Here is a 16426-nt window from a genome sequence, read left to right as displayed (position 1 = left end):
ATTTCTCAAGATCGTGGGAAAAAAATCTGTAAAAACTCTAGCTGCTATGTGGTAGTCACCGTTTCGCATCTCGAAAGTCACGGGTCTGTACGCAGAATCGGCTTTTGGAGGGGCACAACGATCCAATTCTTCACAGAAAGTTTGGGTCACTAACACTGGGAAAAAATTTTAAATTAACAGATAGTATAAAATAAATTATTTTATTCCAATTATTTTAATTTTCTACAAAAGTATTTTTAATTTTTGATCTTCAGGGGGAGGGGGGGGGGAAAGGAAAAAGCCCCTTATAACCCACCCAGATTAATTTCCGATCTTCAGGGGGGGGGCCGCTCCTTATATCCCACCCCTAAATTTTGCTTTTGGTGAAAATCCGGGTTTGGAACCCGCGACTGCGCAATGGTAATCGGCTAAAAATGTGATTTTCTAAGGCTTTCAAATTTTGAGTTGGTTATTCCTTTGAAAAAAAAACACAAAACACAACAAAAAATTTGCCATTTCGATCACACAGACCTACAACACAAATATGTATACATTAAACTTCAAATGCACGCATTATCTGTTTGGAGAATAGATGCAGGGCCGCAACTAGGAGGGTGGAGAGAAAGACGGGTGTAGTGTCCCGGACTCTGGACTAGCGGGAGACACCAAATTTACCCTTTATAAGTGCTTCTTCTACATTACATGGGTGTGTCAAAATGTGTGCTTCCTCTGTTTGAGAAAGTATGTAGTTGCGGCGCTAGATAGATGGCATCACCTACTGAACACAAAAAATGCCAAATGCTAGGCACACACCCCCACATAAGCAAACTCTCAAGTTTCTCCAACACAAATCTGACATAGCTCCCATATTCAGGTGTGATAATATGTGGCAGTTAAATGGTGACAGATAAGAGTAGTGGACCATCAGGGAGAGAAAATAAAATCATTTTACCAGGGAAACGAAAGCATGAATAGGAAATCAGAAGATAAGTGAGAGAGAATCGAATTTCACATACAAATACAAATATACAAATACAAATACAAATACAACGCCACAACAGGCAAATTGCCCAACGAGGTGGCTGACTTAAGAACATCATGGATCCCCGAGCCCCTACCTACTACTGCTACACCACACATGAACCCCCCCCCCCGCGGAACCCCCCAACGAATCGGTACATGCGGGAATGTGCGTGTACGTGTAGTGCAACCTGACGTAAAGTTTTGTTTCTGTGTAATGCTTGTTATGTGTAGTGCTGTCATCTGCCCCCAGTTTTACTAACTATGAGTGAAGTGTTGCTTTAAATTTGATCAGAAAATATTGAAAGTGCTAAGATTTTTTTAACAAAATGTAAAATCAATCAGAAGGGAATTTATAGATAGATTTATTAGTAAATATATAAATGTGTGCCTCTCCAACTGTTAATTAAAGTGGATCTTGCTTATAACATTTTTCAAAAACCACCATAAAAAAACATTGTAAATAGGAAAACACTTTAAACGGGAAATCTTGATGAGAATTACTTATTGTTAGGACCATGAAAATAAGTTGTACTAAGTGGAAAAACGTTATAAGCGGGATCAACTGTATATCTGTTTCAGATTACATGTGCTTAATTCCATACGTTAAATTCTGAGTGCTAATGAGCTTCTTTACAAGCTTTTCCTACTAGTAGACAATAAAAGTAAATGAACCTTTGAATAGAACATGTTTTTAAAAATGAATTACTTGATTCACATATACCTTCTTCTCTTTCCCAGAACATGGCCCACTGCTCAGTCTCAATGAAGAAATATAAGCAAGTGATCAAAGACCTGGGGCATGCTGGAAGTAAATTTATAGATGATATACCAGTGAATTTGGGAGGGGGGGGGCATAATTTTTTTTCAAGATATATTTTTTTGAGAGGGACTTACTTTCACTCAAAAAGGACCCAGATTTTCTAATAACCTGGGTCCCGGGACCCAGGTAAATTAGAGTACAACGGCATCTTTGTGGCTTATTTAAATCACAGCATCAAGTATAGAAACAGTTTTTGCTGATAGGATTGGATGATGTAGAGCCCACCTTAGTAAGCAGAGATTGCATAGAAAATGTCCATAGAGCTATATGATCCCTTGGTATATTGTTCACGGAACATTTGTTGTGTTTGTGTGAAATTTTCCGTTAAGAGGATAGAATTTTTATTTCCATTTTTGCATCAGACAGGTACTGTTTAATTTTTTTTAATATATATTTCGGCATTGAAATCACGGAACCAAGATAAGTTCCTGTTGAATACAGGTTCTGTTAAAGACAGGTTTTACTGTATCAGTAGAAGAAAAGGTGGATAAAACCACCAAAATTATTGTTATTAATTAGAAATGTTCAATTAGAATGTAAATAATGGTTCAAGTTTTCTTTTGTTTTGCTAACCTGTTTGCACAAAATCATATAGAAAGCTTCATTATAGTTGGGTTTTCACAGAAAAATGTTGACTAGTTTACAAATTATCAGATTGACAAGACAGGGCTTGAAAGATCAAGACAAATTCTATACGCCAACAAAATATTTTAGGAGGGGTAAGCACAAGTTGAAGAAAAATTTGATTATTGGCAAAAGATGATAAAAAAAAAACCTGGCCAAAGTACAATGGAAATGAGAAAAAAAATTTAAATCGATCAATAATGCGCGATGAAAATGAAAAAAAGTGAGAGAAATGAAAAAAAACTTATCTCACAAATCCAAAGATAGCAGCCCTTGTAAACTAAAAATCCAGTGGCAAAATCAAACTAAAGAGAATAATAAACACGAAAACAAGAAAAACAAAGAAAACAAAGAATTTGACCCAACAAAAAACCATGGTAGTGAAATCTCACAAGAACAAGGAAAATCACAAAATGGTGCACTGATGCCACAAACAATCTATTAGTGAAAGGCTCAGCTAGAGGCCAGCTAGGACTACGGCTACTAGCCAGCGAGCAGAGTGTGATAAAACCACGTCTTACCTTTTTCACGGCCAAGACGAGAAAAAAGTATAGATATTTTCTGATGAGACCAAGACTTGCATTTGCTCATCTATTTTTTTCTTCTTCTGTCAAGTTTTTCAGGAACAATTTGCTCTGGCACACATAAATATGTCTCTAGTTGCTAGTTATAAATATGAAATCTATACCTGATTTCTCTTAACAGTGAACTGCATCACACATATATATATATTTTTCCTTCTTTTACCTTTTCTGTAAGTGGCAACACTCAAGTTGTGTGTTTTGTACCTTTGGCCATATAAGCGGTCATGTCTAAACCTTACTCATTAAATAAATGTTCTTTTAACTTCAAGAACTTTATTGACACCTTTTTTGGGCAGTAAACGTATGTGAATTGGCATAGCAACATTCAACTGAGATTTCAGCGACATCAGCAATCTCTGAAACATTCTTTGACCATTGGGGATAATGAAGACCTTACTTACCCCCCATCATCCTTCATACTTGATAGGCTGTTTTTAAATCATCTATGCCATTCATAAACTCTAATTTGACTCATTACATTCTCACTGTAGGTGACACAGTCATTTGAGAATGGAAGTTCCAAGCAGCACAGAAACTTTGGCACTTTACTATGTTCAAAATTTCCTAGCAACCAAAAGCCTAAAATGCTTGCAATCAAAATGTAAGTGTATATGCATATAATATGAATAGAACTAAGTCTTGCAGGTTGGTCACATGATATTTTTTGCTTATTCAGCTGGGTGTGACATAATTTGCTCATATTTGGCTAATATATATTCCAAAGTTTTCAATATAATAATAACATATATGTCTAACTAGCTAACGAGTTTCATTTATATTTTCAAATAGCAATTAGTTGATATTAAGAACTCACCCGGTTATGCTAGCATCTGCAACAACTTTGAAATAAATTTGTATTTTTTTATCATTATCAGATGGATTTACTTCATCACTTGCAGTTCTTGCTCTCAAAAATATACTTATTGAATCAGTATTGGCGGATAACTTTGAAACATCAATTTTTATTTGGACTGGAACCTAATAATAGAAAATGTGTATAATTAAATTTATCAACTCAGTGAAGAAACATCAAATAAATAAAAAAAATCATGGATAACTAATTAATATGAAGAAATTAAAATAATTCTAAACACTTCATTTTTGACCTTTTAACTGCATGCTGATTTGAAAGTGCACTCATATCTGAAAGTCAAACAAAATTTCTGAATTGCTGAAAATTCGGGGCTAGTGGTGATAGAATGTGTTTGATTGACTTGTAGAGTAAATGCATTCAGCTTGATGAGTGAGAATATGCAAATGTTAGGGAAAATGACATCAATATAGACGCAAAACACGTACAGTTAGCAAGATAGAACTGGTATGAGGGTCCTGTCTATTTCATTAAGTGTTTCAGCAATTTGTTGGGAAGTTTTAATTATAGCTGGAATCAGCATGTTTACAAAAGAAACAGTCATAGAGATGATGAAACTTAAATACTTCAGCTTAAAGAATTAAATGTGTCGCAATGCTTCATCTTCAGGCCGTGGCAACTATGGAAAATACAAGCCTGAGATCAGTGGCAAGCTGTCACTCCAAATCCAGAGTCCACTGCAGAGTTTCCAAGTTGAGTGGGTACTAAAGACTTGCAGTGACTGGTTTGTACAGCATTGTTGTGACAACAACCACAGAAATATACAAATATATAAAAATACAAAACATACTCATTAACAAAATATTTAAGACATTATGTTGCGAGTCACTTTCTAACTTTAATTACTCAAGCTCCAAAACAATTAAACTACAACTCTGACCATGAACCAGTTATATCAATTAAAACAAAAACTTATTTCATATTGATAAAAATAAACTTGTAAGTCACTGAAAATAGAATCATAATGAAAATCAAACAAAAAAGAAAATCTAACAAAACCAAAAGCCACTCAGCTACCAGCATAGGTGCAAAGTTATTGTAAATATTGGGGGGAGGGGGCTTATTTACATAGTATATTATGGAGATGATGCCAAAATATTGGTGGGTAAGGGGACCTGAGCTCATGGGCAGGATCGAGTTTATGCTTATGGCCAACAGCCTCTGCCATTGAGAGCACCCCATAGCAGGAAAAAAATCATATTACATTTTATTTCAATCTAAATATCAAAAGAATTCATGTCGATCTGGCTGGAAAGAGACCTCCCTAAACTAAACGTCCTAGCCAAGAAGTGTGTGACACCTAGATTTTCAGCTCCTTATCTAAAGTTCCTTTTTCTAATTGGTGAAAGATGATCATGTAACCACTTCTGGAATTCTAAATAAGACAGACCAGTATAAAGTTTATGATTTGATGACAGTCACAGAGTGAAAATACAACAGCTTGGTTTGTGGAACTTCAAAAGGCTTTTACTAAAGATTAGAAACAAGGCAGGCTGTGGATCAGTAAAAGAGAGTATTTGAAAAAGGAAGAATTAGAAGAAAAAGAAAGGGTTTGATTTTATCGATTTCATTAAAAGAAGTTAAAATCCTTATAGAAAAAATCTCTTGTGACACACAGCACATGTCTGATAATTTTTCTACCACAGACATGTGAGCGTAAATGGACCTGTTTACAGTGAAGTCTGAATATCACAAATGAACTTGAATCCAGCGGAGCATGACGAAGTTCAGTGATGAGTCCAGATTCAGTTATTGCACTGTTTCTCTTTGCACAATAATTGGAAAAGAACAGAGAAAAGCCATTTCTAACACCCTCCTTCAAATACAACACTGAAAAGTATCATTTTTGATGTGCTAGAGTGCTTCACAGGAAGGCATCATGTTAGACAGCTGTAAAGAACATCACATTTTCAAGAGTGGTCCATTACTAGTTGGAGATGTACGGACAATCCTGGAAGTTTATGTTTCTCTTTTTTGAAGAGCAATGAGCACACAGTTACTATTCATAGATTGACGGCATTAGACTTCCTTCACTGTACTCAGCTTATTTATTACTTTCTTTTCGATTGATGATATCTAGCAAATGTGAAGTAGTCACCAAAGTTTCTCAATCTCAACTTGGTAGAGCATTAGTGGGAAGCTCTTGGGAGACAAACCGTATTTTTCAATGAACATCTCAGAACTGAAAACAGCTCTACATTAACCATGATACTTGCTGCCCCATGGAGTTCATTTATACCTTAAAGCTCCACAACTGTTAAGATGTTAAGACACCACTGCACATTACATTAAGCCTTTGTGAATCTGGGTTTATTCTATAGGCGGAGATAAACTTGAAAGTCTGGGGGCATGATGATGATGTCAATTCATATGTACGCATATAAATTAGATCAGTTGGCGGGGTGTAATGTGATAGGCCTCCTTGTGGTGCACTCTGTGTAACGCCAAATCTATCACACGTCATTGTCATCGCTGTTTGTGCTCATATACTTCACCTTCAATAGCCCAAATTACATGTATATTTCCACACATCTTGCAGTACATGTCTTGCGTCTCGTTTTGTCCTGTACATGTTTTAGTCGTTTGTGTCCAGACCCTCATTGTGGGCCCCGCTCAGGCGGGGAGGGGTCCTCCCGGATGGGGCATTGCTTCTAGCGTATGCCCTATCTAGGATGCTGTCTACCTGCGTGTTTGCCGTGCGTGGAGACCCGTAAGGCTGGAGATGGAGATCCTGGTTAGCCTGATGCTCTAGCTTTGGCCTCGGATTCAGCCGAAACGGGAGGCCTGGATTAGCCCCGTCTGGGTCAATCGGCTGGTCCCCTCGGTGGCTGAAGGGGTTACACTACTGGACAGGTAGAGGGGCCGGGCCTGCCGGACTTCGTGAGGTTTCTTGGTGCTACTTCACGTCGCTCTTGGATCTGGAACGCGTCTGCTCACCTGTTTAGGTGGTGTATAGTTCCTACCTAACCAGGCATTGCCTTCATCAGTTACGTGTGCGCGCCCCCTTGTAGGGCTCCATGGTGGGCATGGTTGGTAGGGGCCGAACAAATTATCTCCAAAATGGGGGAAAATACAAATGCACCAAAACGTCAACGAATAGCTATGAGCGAAACAATTGTCACTGAACCTGCTCCTACTGTTTCATTTTTTTTCTTGCATTCTTCTGACACTGATAAACCTCTGGCCAAAGCATCACCATTCTTAATAGACAAAGCTCTCTATGGCGCAATAGGCACATTAAAATCAGTGAAGGCTCTTCGTTCAGGAGACCTTCTAATTGAAACAAACACACCGAAACAATCCGAACTTATTCAAAAGCTCACATCTCTTGGGAATATTCCCATAACAGTAAAAATTCATCCCACGTTGAATTATTCACGTGGTGTCATTTCAGATACTAACTTAATTAACATGGATGAAGAACTACTAACAGAAGAGCTGGCGTCTCAAGGCATAACATCTGCCAAGCATATCATGAGCCGCAAAGATGGCAATCCAGCTCCATCACGTAGCATAATCCTGACATTCTCATCACCGACATTGCTGAAAGATATTAAGATAGGCTATTATAGCCTCAAAATCCGCCCATACATTCCTAACCCTGTTAGATGCTTTAACTGCCAGAAATTCTGTCACTCACGAACGGTGTGCTGAAGTCAACCCACCTGCGCAAAGGGCGGTGAGAAGGACCACATTTCGGACAACTGCACTAATTCACCATTCAAGTGCGTCAATTGCAGTGGTGACCACCCCGCATATAACAGGAAATGTCCGAAATGGAATAAAGAAAAAGAGATCCAGAAGATCAAGGTCCTTAATAACATCTCATATATTGAAGCACGCCGTCGTATAACCTCTAACCAAACTCCAATAGGTACTAGATCATACTCTAATATGGTAACAAATCCATCGTCAGCTAATAAGACTAACACTGTCACCAAAGCATCTGTAACAACTCAGACTGAACCAATAGCTGACACATCAACTCAAACATCATCATCTAACCAACTGTGCAATAGTTGTGGCTGCTGTTGCTCCGCTGGATTCCGGAGGGAGTCCACTACCTCCGAAGAAGAAGCGGGAAAAGCAACGGCTAACACATTCAAAATAACTACAGATACTAAACCGAAAATCAACTCTGCAAACAAATCAAAAAAGAAACCATTCAAGACCGGATATTCACGAAAAGCTGTACAGAGAGAGCTGAAATGTCCAATCAGGAAGAATGTGTCACTAATTGATGACACATCAATTGGTGACATGGAGCTTGACAATAGATCAGATTCCGGTACTACTCGCCGTAAACTACACCGGAATAAATTCAAAGACCTTGAACCGTCTACATCTACTTAATTTATGGCCAACATAATTTATGGCAACATTTTCCTCTAGATCCAATTATGAAGATCTCAAGGATTTGATCAATCGTTATCATCCTGTTTGCGTGGCACTCCAGGAAACTTTTACGAAGCCCTCGGAGACATGGAACATCAGGCGACATTCCCTGTTCCGTATTGATTACGATGACGGGAGTAGAGCCTGCCGCTGTGTTGCTCTGTTGGTTCCACATCACATGTCGTCGCGCGTTCTAACGTTGCGAACGAACCTGCAAGCCATCGCGGTTGAAATCTCTACAGGTCTAAGAATTACGATCTGTTCTATTTATTTGCCACCAAATGACACCATCTTACAGAGAGATCTAGAAGATCTGATTGATCAATTACCACCACCTTTTTTTCTTCTTGGAGACTTCAATGCTCATAACATGATATGGGGTTCTAACAGCAACACCCCTCGTGGGGAAATGGTTGAACGTCTGTTAGACTACATGAACCTCGCTATCATGAATGATGGCAGTTTCACTCATTTCCATGCCACAAACAACAGTTTCACTGCAATAGATTTATCGTTATGCTCACCTTCACTCTTGCCCAACTGGTCCTGGTCGGTTGATCTGGACCTCCACGGGAGCAATCATTTTCCTCTAGTGTTTAAGTGCCTTGATCGAAGCCATAGCATACCTGAGGGTCTTCCTCGGTGGAAGCTTATGGCCGCCTGATGGGCAGACTTCACGGTCAAGGCAGAAATCACGGAGGATATGGTTTCGCAACCCGACGTCGACCACTGTGTCGACCTTGTGACCAGTTGTATCATCTCTGCAGCAAATGAAACAATACCCAAATTCTCCTCGAAACGTCCTAAATTTCCTAAACCTTGGTGGAACCATGAATGTAATCTTACGATTAAAGCACAAAAGAAAGCATGGAGTAGGTTCTAGCGGTATCCTACCCATGACAACAAGTTGGCATTTTTAAAAGCAAAGGTGATAGCGAGAAGAAGCAGGCGCCAGGCTCAATGCGAGTCCTGGCAAAAGTTTACCACGGGAATCAATTCATCTACTTAATCTAAAATCATTTGGGACCGGATCCGAAAAATAAATGGTCATTATCAGTCTCATCCCATCACTATTTTAAATACCAATGGCACTATCATCAGCGATGTGAGGGATATTGCGGACACCATCGCTGCCCATTTCCCTGCTGTCTCCAGTGATGCAAACTATCCCCCTTCGTTTCATCCAATTAAATCATCGGCCGAACGTACATCGTACACCTTCCGACCTTTTACACTGGAGGGGTACAATTCATTGTTCACCCTTCATGAACTGACGACGGCCTTGCAGCGAAGTCCTGACTCAGCTGTAGGGCCCGATGCTATTCATTATTCCATGATTCGGCATCTATCACCAGAATCACTGTCACATTTACTCGTATTATTTAATGGGATCTGGGTCAGTCATTCATTTCCTGACACCTGGCGAGCAGCCATTCTTCTTGCATTCCCGAAGCCTGACAAAAATCCTCAGCAACCTAACAGTTATAGACCTATTGCTTTGACCAGTTGTCTATGTAAGCTCATGGAACGCATGGTCAACTATCGCCTTATGCACTACCTTGAGGTTAACAATATTTTATCGAAACATCAAAGCGGCTGGTTCAGGTCTACAACATGGAATCTGTTACGCCTTGAGACATCAGTAAGACAAGCATTTGTGAAGAGGGAGCATATGCTAGCCATTTTTTTTTGACATAGAAAAGGCCTACGACCGTGCTTGGAGGGACAGAGTTCTTTCTGACCTCTATAATAGTGGCTTGAGGGGCAACTTGCCCATTTTCATTAAGAACTTTCTCGCTCGCCGCATCTTCCAGGTACGGATCAGAAGCACATTATCAGCTCCCCAAATTCAAGAACAAGGTGTACCTCAAGGTAGCATTTTAAGTGTAACACTTTTTATTTTAAGACTCAACGGGGTGTTGAACCAACTCCCGTTGTCTGTCACTGGCGCACTCTATGTGGATGATCTGTTGATGTCGTATCAATCAGTGAATATGAGGTCAGCTGAGAGACAATTGCAAACTGCTCTCAACAAGATCAGCAAGTGGGCTCATGATAATGGCTTCTCTTTCTCCGCCGACAAGACTGTCGCTGTGCACTTTTGTCGGCGTCAAGACCTTCATGATGACCCACAATTGTTCCTAAACAATAATCAAATACCAATAGTACAAAATACTAAATTCCTCGGCATCACATTTGACAATAAACTCACTTTCAAGCCTCAAATTGCGCAATTAAGAGCTCGTTGCATGAAGACGATGAACCTTTTGAAGGTCATCTCTTCTACATCATGGGGAGCTGACCGTAAGTCACTCCTCCACTTATATAAAGCTTTAATAAGATCGAAGCTCGACTACGGCTCCATTGTATACGGGTCGGCACCTCAAAGCTATCTGAGTGTGCTCGACCCAGTCCACCATCTCGTACTGCGGATTTGTTCTGGAGCTTTCCGGACGTCTCCAATGGAGAGCCTGTATATCAAATGCAACGAGTCATCACTGACATCAAGACGCCAGCAACTTTCCTTGAAATATTTTATCAAGATGAAGTCTTTTCCAGATCATCCACTTCGTGTCGTTTTTAATCCCTCATTTCATAGAGTTTTTGCTGCTCGACCTTCATGTGTTCCATCTTACGGTCTTCGTATGAGGGCACTTGTGGAAGAACTAGAATTAGACATCAGTCCTGTGGCCCCAGTTGCTTGGCAACTGGCACCATGGGAGCAGTCTCTGCCAGACGTCTCTCTTTCATTATCATTATACCCTAGAGCCACCACAGCAGATGTCATATATCGATAGATATTCTTTAGGCACAGGGGTAGGTACAACAGGTACTTCCCCATATATACCGACGGCTCTAAGAGCCCTGGGCATGCCGGTTGTGCCTACATCTGCTGTGAGGAGACATCTTTCAAACTTCCTGACATATTTTCTATTTATTCGGCAGAGCTGTACGCAGTCCTTCAGGCTCTACGTCATATACGACGCAAACGCCACAGACGATGCATCATTTATAGTGACTCTCTCAGCGCATTACAAGCACTGTGTTCCTGTACGTTTCATACTCATCCATTCATTCATGCCATTTTTCATGAACTACATTACCTCACTCATCATGGTACCACAGTAAAATTTTACTGGGTACCAGGTCATGTAGGAATACCGGGCAACGAGAAAGCACACAACGCAGCTCGAACAACAACTAACATTGATAATAGCCTTTTGATACCTGCCAATGACCACTTCTCAATCCTCCGGGAAGTGATGCATCGCCGCTGGCAGGAGCACTGGAACAATCAAATAAATAATAAACTTCATGCCATCAAGCCTACACTTGGCCTTTGGTGTTCGAGCTGCAGGACTAACCGAAAGGAGGAAGTTCTGCTTGCCCGGTTACGCATAGGACACAGTCGCATCACACAATCATATCTTTTACTACGAGAGAGTCAACCGCAGTGCCCTCATTGTCAAAGTCCATTTACCATTGCCCATGCTTTTACTTGTTCGCACCATCGTCATCATTTTACGACCGCTTTTGGTCAGAGTCATCTTTCACTTCATGACGTTTTAAATGACCATTGCGATGCATCTCGCATTTTTAAATTCATCAAAGCCATTGGTTTATACGACAAATTATAGTTTTTACAATTTATGTCATTGTTTTATGTTTCATGTTGCTTTTTTATCATGCACAGTTTTAGTTTTTGACATGACAAAAGGACATTTTTCCTAATTTTATATTTGTTTGGCACAGTTTGACCAAATTGGTCCTTGCGCCAATAAATTTAAAATCCAATCCTAGATCAGTTGGCTCCACTTTTGATGCTGGTGGATGCCTCCAGTATCGCCGCCCGTTTGTGTGCATGCTTCCTTCTTACAATTCTAAATGCTTTGAAATTTTGATTTGGCCCACAGTTTCAAAAATGATGAAGACCCCTGGCATAATGAGTCAAAGATTCTCACTGATCAAATGTAATGAAAACCATATAGTGCCTGTGGTCCAAATGACTTTCCCCATACCTTCCAAGACACATTATACATTTGAACTCTGTTTATAACAACATTCATGGAAGCAGGTGAAAATTTCATACAACAGGCTTCACTTTTCTTTTACAAAAATTCAGTGTTTTGAATTTTCTATGAAAAATTAGCTATTAAAAATGCATTGAAGTTTTAAAAAAAGTCATGTCCATGACTAAAAGTATTTGGGAACTGCTGGTGTAAAACACAGTACCACCATGGCCAGATTAACCATTAACCACATGTTTAGGGCATCAAAAGAAAATAGGCACCACAAAAAAGTTGCCAAAATGTTTTTATATATATACACACATATATATTTTTTATATGTAAAATTTCTTTCCAGTATCAAGCATAAGGCAGAAAATCCTAAAACTTTTGATTGATTATATGGTTGAAGATATTCATCAAAAAAAAGGATGGCACAAATATACAAAAACTGATAATATTGCAAACTAGAAATCACGTTAATGCTGATTTTCTGGAATGAGATTTTGTGCAATTTCTATAAAGGTAATTTGGGCTATTTTAACAGTATCACACGGGGGGGGGGGGGCCTCTCTACCAGCTAAAAATTCCTGCCTACCAATTTGCATACTAACTGTCAAAAATTGTAAGCAGATCTACTTGTCACATCCTTGGGTTGTGTCCAGGTGAGACCCACACATTAATAAAACAAATCATTATCATTCCCAACCAGAGGCGCCAAAGTGAAGAAAACATTGGAGGGGCTGAATGCATGTCCTGGGGCTGGTCGTCCCAGGACATGCATATATACAGGACTAAAGCGCATATGCAGGAAGAGGAAGGTGCATTGCATTGTTTTTCAGAAATTATTGGGTGGGCTCAGCCCCTTTACAAAATTTATTAAGGGGGCTCAAATGTCCTCAGCCCCTAGGTTGTGGCACCTATGTTTCCAACCAATATGATAAATATTAAATCAATACGAAAATGACAAATTAAGAGTAAGCCAAGTTCTACAGAATAAGGGCATGAACTTAAAAATACTCAAATCTTTGAGTCTTTAGCGGATCGACTGTATGGGATTTCAGGGGTTTTATCTCTTATAGTTAATTATCATTACCTGTGCGAGACAGTTTCAGCGCCTCTCTGGGGTATAAGTTGCACCAGTAAAATAACCCAGAAAACTTGCTGCTTTGTTCCCAGACAGATGAAGTGTGTTAAAAATTGTTGCCTGTCTGTCCAGTGGTTAGGGAGATAGCCTCCGATTATACAAGTCTGGGTTCGAATCCCGGTTCTTTGATGCCTACTAACACTAAAAAATTTCCTGGACAGATTTTACGGATTTCTTGGGAGTGCATGATGATCACGTTTTAAAAAAAGTCATGGGTTTCTCTGTAAACCATTCAGTACAGTATGATCATAGCTTAAAAATTTGCATAAAAAATTAAAAAAAATTTTTTTGCTTCTGCATAGGCTATACAGCCTAGAGCCACTCTTTTGTGGTTTGCTCAGAACTCCTAGAATATAGGTATGAAGATGCTTTAGTTTTATCTACCGTAAAAGTAAAAGAAATGCTAACAGATTCCAACTCAAAAATGCATCCAAAAGAACAGGTACCCAATGATTATGGTTCACAAAAAATAATGTAAAATCGGCAATGCCAAGACTCAGTAATTGCGTTTGAAGCAACTTTGTGAAATCCTAAGAAGCAGTCAATAAGAGAAAATATCTTTAAATGTTCTTAAAATATTTTGAAAAAAATGTCTAAAAATTTGAGGTTTGTTTTTTAGGAAATGTGAAAGAAAAATTCCAAAATCTTTCAAAGATGTCCAAAAAATAAAAATTATCCAAGAGATATTTTCAATGATTTTCAAGACTTGAAAGTCTCTCCCTCCCCTTTTTTTTTCTATATCTCTACTTTAAAATATTCAAATCATAATTCTGCCTTATATTAGTTACTTCTGAAATATAAAATGCCATTTAATTTTATTCCCTTTATAGATTTGATATCGAGTAATATATACTTTTAGGGATGGGGGAGGGCACCAAAACCATTCAAGAGCTTAAGGTCTTCAAACGTTTTAATCCGGCCCTGAGCACCACCTAGTGTTGTGAGGGGAACTCTTGGAGTTCCACACAAGAAATCAAGTCAGAGTGAATTTTTGTGACAGAGTGAATTTCATTTCTAGTTGCAGCCTTGAGGGTGACACAAAAGTGGAGAAACTAAGTTGATTGCAAACACGAACTCGTGCTAATGCTCAGTTTTTATACTGAGATTTCACTCTATTTTCATGAAGTTAACCCAGAGCCATCTCAGCATCATCATAGCCTCCCCTCTCACGCGAAACAAGGTTTTCTGAGGCCGCTCTCCATCACCTAGCTATAAATACTGCCTACCAAAGTGTATACACTTGCTCTCTCCAAAATTTTAACCAGATCAAATTTTCATGAGGCCTCCCCAGTACTTGAGGCTCCCAAACCATTGCATCATAGGCCTCAAGCTAAATTATTTTTCTAAACCCCTTCCCCTAAAAATATTCCTGTTTACCAATTTGCTTACTTACTCTCGAAAACTGTAAACAGATCTAATTGTCGTGAGTCCCCAGATCATGCGTTAAGGTTGAGAGTAAAGGGGATGGGGGACCAGCAAAATCACTTGAGTGCTTAGGGCTTTCATATGGGTTAATCTGGCCCTGTGGCAACCTCGGACAAACTGGTGCAGTATGTTCTTTGTACACTTTCTCTAGTCAATAAATCTATTTCTTCGAATTCGTTGGTTTTTTAGCTTTAAAGATGAATGTATGTGAGCAAACACACATTCAGGTATTCTCAATGTGCTTTTTAAGACCTCCCTGACCATACCATTCTTCAAGTCATTTGCTCTAAATTGTTGTTATGCTGACCAATAATAGCAGTCAAATGAAAAGGATAAACCCTCAACTTCTTTCGAAAAAAAAACCCAAAGTGATGGGAGAAGAAATGTTGTGGAAATTTTTGGAAAATGACACATCAGCTTTGTATATATCCAAATAATAGTTGGCGTTATAACAAGCTGGAGCTATAAAATCGGTTTTTTACATTATAATCCCTATAGGGAAGATTTATTTACTGAAAATTTGTGGTGCTAAGCAGGGTTGGCGCTATAACAGGGTTCCACTGTGCATATCCAAGATTACCTGCTTATGTGTTATTCATTCGGCAAACAAGCAAACAAAGGCGTGAAAGATACATGTTAGTGGTGACAACTGGATTATGATAGCAGTTGGATAGAGTATTTATTCGAAGACCACAAAAGGTAAGAGAAAAGGTTTATCATAAATCTCAGATGATGGAAACGTTAATTAATGAGTTGATAATACAGAATCAAGCTCTCATGGAAGCTCTCAAAAAAGCAATGAGGCTCAACATCAACAAACCACAAAGTGATTATATTTTTTTGATAAATATGATGAAGCTTCAGAGCTTCTAGCTTAGAAGCTTCTACCTTTGATTCATTTATAGAACGCTTAGAGAAATTTTTACATATCCAAAATATCCAAAAAGAAAAAAATGTGATAAAGTCTTCATTTTTTTAGCATTTCTTTAAAACTCTACAACTTATTGAAAAATTTATTGTTTCCAGACAAACCATCGCAGAAAGAATTACTCATTTTAAAAAATGTTTTGAAGAATCATTTGAATAATAAATCATTGATTATATAGAGTAGGCATATGTTTATAAACAGAACGAAGGTGAGGGCATCAAGTAATTTAATTGGTAATTGAAAAAAATCATGTATTCCTCTATTTAATTTGAAGGTGTGTCTTGGTAAACAATCATTTTAAACCCTCTGCGTAGATATTTGGTACGTCACAGATGTAAAAGTTTATACCGCCTGATCATTTTTTTAAACAATCATAGTAAAATTTTTAGTGCATTGCGTAAACATTTTACTATAACATAACCTTTTTTCATAATTTTATAATTCAAATTGAAAAAAACATAAATTATTTTCAGCTGAGCAGCACGAAGTTTGATTTTATTAAAATTTAAATACCATTAATAGGACTTCAGCATTTAAATTTCTGAACCACCTGGAAGGGTTAAGAAAGCAATCAAAGAAAGTAGCCAAATTAGTGATTTAATGAATGGATGAATAAAGTCATG

At 38.6% G+C, this 16426-nt stretch overlaps 1 protein-coding gene across 1 annotated transcript in view; it reads right to left on the bottom strand.

Annotated features, from left to right (window-relative positions):
• The window catches only part of LOC149085522 (integrin alpha-9-like), a 166884-nt gene that overhangs the window by 51143 nt on the left and 99315 nt on the right, over positions 1-16426 (bottom strand). The window contains exon 20 of the mRNA XM_089233577.1: positions 3845-4008. Coding sequence (XP_089089703.1) covers positions 3845-4008 — 164 coding nt within the window. The remainder of the gene's footprint in view (positions 1-3844; positions 4009-16426) is intronic.

The sequence above is a fragment of the Pholcus phalangioides genome, unplaced genomic scaffold (genome assembly GCF_987345545.1).
Source record: "Pholcus phalangioides strain wild (caught in Gottingen) unplaced genomic scaffold, Ppha-v1.0 ptg000007l_1, whole genome shotgun sequence".
Classification (NCBI taxonomy): Eukaryota; Metazoa; Arthropoda; class Arachnida; order Araneae; family Pholcidae; genus Pholcus; species Pholcus phalangioides.
This window is presented reverse-complemented; position numbering and strand designations above follow the sequence as displayed.